The sequence below is a fragment of the Neolamprologus multifasciatus genome, chromosome 13, assembly GCF_963576455.1.
Source record: "Neolamprologus multifasciatus chromosome 13, fNeoMul1.2, whole genome shotgun sequence".
Lineage (NCBI taxonomy): Eukaryota > Metazoa > Chordata > Actinopteri > Cichliformes > Cichlidae > Neolamprologus > Neolamprologus multifasciatus.
In genome coordinates, this window is record NC_140451.1 from 11,304,534 (window position 1) to 11,314,646 (window position 10,113).

The 10,113-nt window shown below is 40.2% G+C and overlaps 1 protein-coding gene across 3 annotated transcripts in view; it reads right to left on the reverse strand.

Annotated features, from left to right (window-relative positions):
- The window catches only part of LOC146505106 (phosphofurin acidic cluster sorting protein 2), a 45,207-nt gene extending 40,513 nt beyond the window's left edge, over nt 1–4,694 (reverse strand). For 2 of the 3 annotated variants that reach the window (XM_085182599.1, XM_085182598.1), the window contains exon 1: nt 4,358–4,693. In XM_085182599.1, coding sequence (XP_085038725.1) covers nt 4,358–4,569 — 212 coding nt within the window. In that variant the 5' untranslated portion in view covers nt 4,570–4,693. Of the gene's footprint in view, nt 1–4,357 lie in introns of all 3 variants that reach the window. The other variant, XM_085182597.1, reaches the window with a different exon arrangement.
- Nucleotides 4,695–10,113: the final 5,419 nt, after the last annotated feature.

Sequence of the window (10,113 nt, forward strand, 5' to 3'; positions counted from 1 at the left end):
ATGGTGCAAACAGATGTGGCGACTGTGTCACAATCCTGAAGGGCACTGGAGGTGGCTGATGTATATGATTCCAAAAGGAAGCAGAGGATTAAGCAGACAGTGTGTGTGCAGCATGAGATTACTAGCTCCTCTTTTCCTGTTATGAAATCAGATTACAGCAGCTCCCCTGCTAAGAGAAACAATACCCATGCCTTGAGATGAAACACTTATTGAGGAGGTGAAAGGGTGAATTTAGATCATATTATCTGACAGTCAGGCGTTCTTTACTTGTACCCAGATTTAATGGTTTCAGCAAAGGGTTAATCACTGAATTTACAGAAAACTGGAAAATAAATCTAAGAGATTAAGGCCATGGATGATAATAGAAACTGCACGCTAACAGTTATGCTGGGATGCATGAGGGATATTTTTACATATCCCTTATGCATCACAGCATAAAGGCATAAGGGATAAGTAAAAAATGTCTTGCTGATGGCTTCATCTCTGCTGACCCAGAACAAATATGACACAATAACGTTGCTCTACTTGAGCCCGGGTTTGTTTTCGTTTACCATCTAGATCTGCCATACACAAAACAAATCTGTTTGATACGCTACAGATTGAGGCAGAAGATACAAACATCTGACCAGAGTCTGCAAAGTACACTCAATTACTATCAAGATAAGGCTCTGCCACTCATGAGGGAGTAAAGCCATCTTGGGACTCGCATGAATCACACAGACAGAAAGAAGGACACACTACTCGGCAGAGATAAACATCAGACGGGAAGAGGAAGACGTTTTTTCGTAGCTTGCGAGCCAACTGAGATGTATTCACTTCTCGGAGTCCAGAGAAATGTAATAGAGAGATCTTTATACGGAGAGGATTTAAAAAAGAAAATCAAGGGCACGCCAACATTTTCAGATCTACAAAACATTTTCCATTTAGCAACCCAAAGAGGATGATGTTTACTCTGAAAGCCAACAAATTGTCAGCTTGAAATTAAGTTAGTTATAGCTTCATAATGCACCTAAAGCTTTGGACACAATGGAGGTTGGAGAGCTTTTATGGACACATTAGCACGCTGCTTGTTCATGTGTAGAGATGATGTTGCAACAGATGTTTGAGCTAGGTGCCACTTTTCAAATAATGTCTGGGCTTGGTTTAGTCTCAGGTAGTATATTTTCAGCTCTTTTAGGGTTTTATCAGTGCAGATGTTTATGAAAAAGTCCTCTGTTTTGAACTTGGCAAGAAGCCAATGCTCTCATCCTGCTGAAAATTCTTTATCAAAACAAGATAAACACAGGACCATATTTTGACCGTCGCATTAGTGCCATTCCTGCAAATACCACATCATTACATCAACAAATTCTTGCCTGTAGACAGCTCAGCTGGATTTTTGAACAGGCCACTAAACTTCTTTAGTTCTGCTGTGTAACCGCAGCTACACCTGTCTCTTTATTATTCTCGTATGCTTAAATAAAGGGGAAAGGATATTGGTAAAAATAAAACCACTCTACCAAAACTGTTAGGGTCAAAACAGCTAAGAAAGCACGTCATCCACCATGCAGAGCACTGACTAAATTATTTTTAAATGTACTCTAGTACAAAAATACCCCAGTTTTTTAAAAGCTTAGTTTTACATGCATAACTTTATATTCAGCACAATTTCCCAAAATATCAATGAGACACTTAAATGTGTCCAGTAGGCAGGTTACATGAAGATGAATAATGTGGGTATTATGTCCCTCAGCTGTCTTTGGTAAATCTGCAACATCACCAAAGCAGTTATCTATTCTTTTAAGAGGGGAAAACAGGTGAGACTTCTGCACTTCCACCCTCCACTGATTTTTGCAATAATTATAAAAACAAGAAAAACAAGGGGAAAAATTATCAGCTTATAAGAAATAACCTGCAATACGAACAGCACGCTGTATTTCACTGGAGGGTGGCAGACTGGCAGACATGGCAATGCTGGAATCAAAACAATGCTTCTCTAACTGTTCCAACAGGCCTGTTAAGGATGGAGATGTCACAACACTACGTCCGACAGGTAGGAGCCAGAATACTGTATGGTGCACTGCAATAAAACTCTATTTGCATTTGGATATACCCAGAATTTAACAAGCGCAAGATTCTAAAATATGAATTTTGTTTCATCCAGCTACACAGTTAGAAACCATAAATCTGTGCTAATATAATAGCATATAAAAGCTAACAACATGTTTTCCATTCTGACAAAAACCTCCTTTCCTGAGCGTGGCTTTCAATGGAGCTGAAGGGCTTAGGATTATTTACCATGTTGTAATTATTAGAAAACAACAGCTGTGCGTGATGTTTTGGAGTACCACAATAAAAAACACTCAGCTGGTAACAGCCCCGTTGCCTCATCTGAAACCGTGCCACTTAGCTGGACACCCACATTTGCTAAAGGCCAGTCGAAGAGCAAACAGCTGCACGCAACATGGCCCAGCCCCTGAAAGAATGCCAAGGCAGAATCCCCAAAACAAGCCTTGGGTTGGGCTTCATACAGGACTTTTCACACTAACTTACAATAAACGGTCAGAAAGCACATAAGGCAGAATAGCCTGTGAGCACTATACCTCAAAGCCACCGCATATAACAATAATTACAATAAGGCTTTTCAGGCTGAATAAATAATTGTGTCATGAATTAATATGCCTAATAAGTTCTTCTCCATACATATCAGATCTAACAAAGTATCCCATTCATCAACAAGAAAGCTGTGGGTCGAGTAACAGTGTACCTTCACTGTAAAACTCATTAATAATTCATTGTGATCCTCACCCATATTCATCTCGGACACAGTGCCTTGTACATCATCCACTTCAGAGAACAGTGTAATGACAGACGTGGGAAATGAATGTACATAGTATGGCGTGTTGTATGAATCCACTGACATGCTGTTTCCTGCAATCCAGTCTTAAAACGAAACAGATACAACTATCCAAAATAATCTCAGGCATTAGTCACTGTGCAGCATTTGTTTGGCCTGTCCAGCGACTAAATAAATAGTGAAATCACATTTTCAGAAACAGGACTACAATGAAAAAGGGCAGGGAGCTGTATAATCTGAAAGCAGTGCTGTCACTTCAAAGACGATTCATTCTCATTCAAGCTGGCTTTAAATCGTTTGAACCATCACAGCCAAACAGAACAATATTCAACATTCACACAGGGATCTGAAAGATCAGGAATTTTCCCACATGCAATGATTCCGTTCGTACATACATGCTCATGCAGGCACTATAGAGACACAGGCACATATACACACATACGGAACATTGACTGTAGAGGAAACCCTCCCCTCCAAGCCCACTTCTATCCCAATGAGTGGAGCAGATCTAGGTCAAAGCTGATTAATGTGCCCACAGCTCCCGAGAGGTTTCTGGTCAGGTGGCAGCAATGCCTGCTCACTGCTGAAGAATACTAACGCAAAGTGTCGCAGAAGATAACTGATAACGCAACAGGAAAACAATAACATTAAAAAATCAAAAGTATTTAATTTCTTGTCATATCCGCTGCTTCGTCATTACTGCGAGCCGCTCTGTTTGTGATTGTTTATTGCTGTCTATGACGGGGTAGTCGACTCCGATCTATAGAGACGTAATCACAACACAACCCACAGCATAAGAACTTAAAAATTCTGGGAATTTCAAATCGCCAGGCAGCTGCAGAACTGCTCGTTTGGTCAGGCAGCTCATGACACATAGGGCTGCAAAAGGATAAAAAGGATGTCTGTTGCTTATGAGACGAACGGCATCCATGCCACTGTATTTATAGATAGTTATGCCGCTATTGGGTGGCAAGCATTCCTTATACCTAATCAACTACAGGCCTATCCGGACATTTATTATGTGCAAAGCTTCATCACCATAAAAAGAACATAAAGGAAACCTAGTAGAATCCCGTCTAACAGATGAACTGGTTAGCTGAACTTTTGTTAGCCAGTTATAACGGTCGAAATACGTTAAAAACACCGAGTGTTAATAAATTATTACAGGCTTGTTAATTCGTCTAAGCTATTAATATACAATTGAAAATTTTAACATTGGTACTTTTGGCCCACTCCACCTTAACGTGGCAAAACAAATGTGCATTTAGCACAAAACATTATAGTAACTTCAAAACATTTGCTAGGTAGCTTTAGCATTAGCCCCCTTGCTAGTTAGCTTGACAGTTAGCTCCCCAACAGTGTTTTGGAAATGTGAGGCAACTCGTCCGTCCTGCCTAACGTTCCACTCAGCGAGGGCGTTGTTAAAGCAAACGTTAGCCAAAGATTTATTAAGCGTTATGGAGGCTTGAAAACATTGTGATTTGTGGTATTTTCAGGCTAACATGCCAATGTTAACGTTACCTTGGGACGCAGCTTGGAGATGATCGGTCTATCTCCCAAGTCGCAAAAAGGTTCATGGGCACAGGCATGCTGCCGGAGCCCGAGCCTAGGACCACAGCCCCGGCCAACGCTCCGGTCGGGAGGCTCGTCGGCGCTGGTCCACCACCGCCACCGCTGCTCGGGTTCAGGAAAGCGGCACGGACGCCCCCTCTCTCTACAGCCGCCGCCATCATCACCACCACTGCTTGGGGAGCAGCCCTAGCTAAGTGTCGGACGAACGCGGGAGCCGCTGAACTCCGTTGCTACCTGCTCCTGCTCCTCCACACTGACTCCCAGCTGCTCCCCACTGACTGGAGATGCTGATAGTCGGGGCGGGGCCTGTCACCACTGATAGAGCACGTCGCTGCGTCCAGGGTGGGACATGCTTGCTATTAAACTGAAATTTAGCATACACACGATAGATACATTTAAAAAAAAATACAAAAATAATAATAAAAATACTAATCTATCTCTGGCCTTGTTTTAGGTGAAATTTAATTAGTATTTCCATTTAGCTGGGTAAAAGTGCTGGCCCACATTAAAGGTTCAGCCTGCACTTTTTTTTAATCCTTTCAGTTAATCCAGTTCTTTACTGTCCTTTATTTATCTATTCTTTTACATTTTCGAAAAACTGCAAATGATGAGTTAAAATAAAGATCAAAATAAACATTCAGCTAGGTAATAGCCTTTTACCTCATTTAATATCTACGGAATCTTAACTAAGCAGGTGACAGCCTAAATACCACCAAAACTGATTAGGTTTGTTTTTTATTTTTATTTTCATGTGAATGTGTTTAAATTATTTACTAATATCAAAGCACTGCGTGTCAATGACACAAACTAAATCTTTTCAGTTATCTTCAGTACTCAAATTTTAATTCAAAATCTGCCCACTACATTCTTTCCTCCTCAAATAACTGTTGAAATGTTATTCAAGATTTATCATCAGTCTTTACCGTGAGTCAGTTATTGCATAATAACACCCGGTACATGATACCTGATTCAGTTATTGTTCTCATAAGGCAGTTGTTGGGAAACGCATTGAGTGTAACTGTGACTAAAGACTCTAGAAACCTGACTTGACATAACATGCTCAGGAGGGTTGGGTAACGAGTGTGACAGCCTGTTTAAAGCACCGGGAAAACGCACGCACGCACGCACACACACACACACACACACACACACACACACACACACGCACACACTCCATTTGTCAAACCTTTCTCTATTTTGAAATATTCTGTGGTCTTTTGTAATATTGACACGTCATTCTGGATTTCCTGATCGATCATTGCTGGCGTGTTCACCTTGGCTTTAATTACTTTTCATAGTCTTTCACTACAACAATGAGCCACTGTCAGAGCTCGCACAGATAAACAAATGTGAAATTTTTTAATGAAAGAACTTCTTCTTTATTGCCTGCAAACCTTAATCACTGCTAGGCACCTTATCACACCTGACAGTAGAAACATCTCTTACTGAGGGTAGCAAACATAAAACAGTGTCAAATATGTTATGGTTCACATGTCAAAATCCTGATCAATTACAATAAAACAGTGTAGAATTAATCTTCTACCCTAAGGCAGTGTGCGTATAGAAATCTGAATAAGAAGAAGGAAAACTAGTAAGCTATTTAGTATCTAAGGAGGTATTCTAAAAAGGGGGGCAGCAGATTCTCAGCAGCATAACAAGGTGTCTGGATATGTATGGAGCAGCCATTAAGAATCTCCAATAAATCCTAATTTCTGTTTCTTACAGTTTTTTTTCCAATTTTCCCTACCCACTGAATAATTTTAAAATTAACATATACAACACATATACAAAAGTTTTTTAAAAAATGCATTACTGAATGAGTGCATCGCCACCTAGTGTTTGAAAATAGCTCTACATCCACCAAAAATCTGGACACTTTAAAAAGCTATGGTTGCAAGTTGAAATTCACCCAATAGATGGCGCACTTTCTGCATTTATGGATCAATATTAAAAGAAAGCTGCGCCTTTTTCTCCTCTTCTTCTTTTTGTCTCGCTCTCTCGATTGAACCTCCTCCTCCTATAAGTGTGAGTGGGTGGATGCATATATTCTGACACTGTGACACTGCTGATGTTTCCACAACACGACAGTCTGACACTTTATTACCAAGCCTCTCACCTTTATTGAGTTACAGCAACAAGAATTACAATGCTCAGCCATTAGACTGTCACACAAACACCTGCTCAGTGGCAGCCGTACAGCCTCAAAATTAAAGGAATTTGTTCCGCTTTTAATATCAGGAGAACAAATATCTGGGAAAGGAGAGATCCTGCAGTGCACTGACAGCTGATAGGCTTTACCAAAGACAGGAAAGTGAACATAGCAATGCACCTCTCTGACATCACCACAATACTGTAGGCAGTGAACAACGTGTTGCCTCTTAGGTAACACTGATTTGTTCCTTGAATAAAAATCACACATCTTTCATAATTCCAGAGCGATAAGAAGCAAAGGCATGTTTCCAAGCACATCTTTATTTTTAGGTGTGTGAGCTATTGTTCTAGACTTGTGACATTGTTTGCGTACCACCTCCACACCATCAAAGTCAGGCATTTTTAATGAACAAGCCTTTCATTAGAAGCTAAAAACAGCACTCGCCTCAATCACTGCACAGGCTCCAGTCACACATGTTCCAGCTTAAATTTAGAACTTCAAGGGCATCAGTCTTTTTTTTCTTTTCTTCCTAGTGTTTGCAAAAACTTGTAAAGTTATTAAGACTTGTAGGAAACTTTGTATCTCTCTCTCCAAGAAACGGGAGCCAGCAGTTTGTTTTGTTGTTGTTGCTGTTTTTCTGTCTAATGAATAGGAGGTTAATAGGAAGTAAGCTAAATATCTGCAACAATCTCACTGCAGTTTGGCTATACAATGCAAAGGAATCAAATCTGATAATGTGGCTATTGTTCCAGAAGAGAGAGAGAGAATATATTAGCACTGTCAATCTGTTCACAAGTGGGTGCCTGTATGCAGCAAAATTTGGACCATATTGGTGCATTAATTAGAAGTGTTTAGGGCCCGCTGAGGGGCATAGAATAAATTCTTGCCAGCCATATGCTGACCCCCGAGGTGCGCAGTGGCGTGGTGCTGCGGAAGAGTATGGATACTCATTTGCAGCACAACATACTGCGTGGGAGCAGCATGATACCTGCAGCAAAGAGTGTTTATTTGAGTTTGTGCCTCTGGAGGCAGAGTCAGCATCTGCCTTCCTACACACTTTATAGTTTGTGCATATAAAGATGTTAACTGGACACAATCAAAAGAGACAGATGAAAAGAGCTCCATCTTTTCTAATTTTAATTGCACCCATGCACATTTCAGAGGTGTTTTGTTCCGTTTAAAAACAGAAAGGATCTGAAAAAAAGGTTGGTTTTAACCGAGTTTGCTATCCGTGCTTTCATTGAAGTGCTCGGTGTAAAGGTCTGCAGAGGAAAAAAGGGTTAACTTTCTGCTCTATCAAAGCCAGCCCATTTAACATTAGTTTAAAGGGGGTCTCGTTGATCAGGGAAGCCGTGCACAGCGTGATGCTTCTCATTTCACACACATATTACAGCCGGCTCCGGTGTCGGCTCGCGGTGATTGGTCTTTGGTGAGCAGTCGGGCCCAATTTAAAGACCTTGTCTATTTGTAATCTGCTGAAAACATTATCGCATGGCCTGACACAGTGTATAGAGCAGATAAAGCCAAAGCATATCTCTTTCGTCTTCATGAGCTCTCTGTACACCTCTCGCTACTAATAACACTTCAAAACACTAACAGCTGCAGATAAGCTGCTGATCTAATTAAGGTTTTGCAATCCCAGCACATTAACGATATTATTTTCTTGGATTACATCCTCCGTTCAAGCACAATTGACGTACAATTTCCAAAATTTTTGATTTATCTCAGGTATTATCACGAATCCTGTGCTTGGTTTGAGTTTGTGTGCTGCAAGCATCTGTAAGGGGGATGAAACTGAAGCCCATCGAGTCTGAAAACAAATGAGAAAATATGACTGAAATCTGTCAACAGCAAGAAAAAAACACACTCACAAAAAGAAAAATCCCTAAAAAAAATAAACTAAAGCACCAGAGGAATTTAAACCTGAGTGGCAAAGCTCATTTAAATCAACATTTCCAAAAATCCACTTTGAATCTATTTCCCATCTTTTTTTTTTCCTTATGAAAATAGGAGTTATTTAGTCTTAGCAGGTAAAACGCAAGGTGATACAGCTGAATGGCTGTTGAACGTCCTTGTAGCGTTATAGCATCATACTATAGCATACTATAGTATGCTTCTTTGAAAACCAGCTGCCTGACTGCATGTGATGTGAATACCTCTCTGTAATCTACAGGAGTTAGGAGTCTCAGGTATTCACGGTACTTTTTTGGACTAGTCTTATGACTGAGTGTAACCCAGTAGAGCAGGTATGTGACTGACTGATTATCCTTCAAAGGAGCCTCAAATGAATGTTTCATCGTTAACATTATTATCTACATTTCACCCTTCTAATTTCCCATATGCTCCCAAGATCTTTGTTGCTGTGCCTTGTCTTTCACTTACGATCTTTGCTTAGGGATTAGCGACAAGAAGGAGGAAAGTAGCCTCTACATTTATTAAGAAAAGAAGCATTTTTCCTTTTTTACAGAGTTAGAGCCTCAACCAGATTTGGATAAATCCAGAGCGATGTGGGAGTCAACATAAGAATTGACAAACACCTCTTTTGTCTTCACTTTCTTCATATGTGCTTTAGGTGTGGTATAGATATCGATTCCTTTGTACACTGTACCTGGCTCTGTATAAAAGTGGCCCCTTCTGGTATGACCTCTGAATTATGTTGAGTATATCACAGGAATCGCTGTTCCTTTAGATCCTGAATTGAGTTTACTGGGAAACTTGACAAAGGTCAGTCGATCTGTGAACAAACACCAAGTAAAATTTATAGAGGTCACCTTATGCGTAGCTAGGAAACATATTGCAACAACATTAAAATCTGCCTCCCCTCTCAACATTATGTACCATTATACTGTATACAGCAAAAGCTGTATTGGTACATTAGCCAAGATTTAAAGATGTGTCCTTGGGTGATGCCAATTTTCCCCCCCTTTTTTTACTGTGTCGTTTTTGCCCCATTATTGTAAAATAGTTTCAAAATAATATATATATATATTCATCCATCCATCCATCCATTCGCTTCCGCTTCTCCTTTTCAGGGTCGCGGGGGGCGCTGGAGCCTATCCCAGCTGTCATAGGGCGAGAGGCGGGGTACACCCTGGACAGGTCGCCAGTCTGTCGCAGGGCCAACACACAGGGACAGACAACCATTCACGCTCACATTCACTCCTAATGACAATTTGGATTTTCCAATTAACCTATCCCCACAATATATATATATATATATATATATATATATATATATATATATATATATATATATATATATATATATATATATAAAGTAACTGTAAACTGAACTATAAGAGTCCCCTGTATGTCCAGTAATGAAACCACTATTGTAGATGCTTTTTTTGAGGGGTTACGCATCCTCATCCTCGGAAAAGAGAACACGTCATCAAATTTACAAAACAGATCTTTGGAACGTCTCAAAAAATGTATTTTAATTTCAGTTGTGAATAAACTGCAACCCAGCGAAAAAAGGGATAGATTCAATACTTCATATTGCCACTTATCACTGAAAAGAAAATCCCATTTGGAGGTTATGAGTGAAATGAGA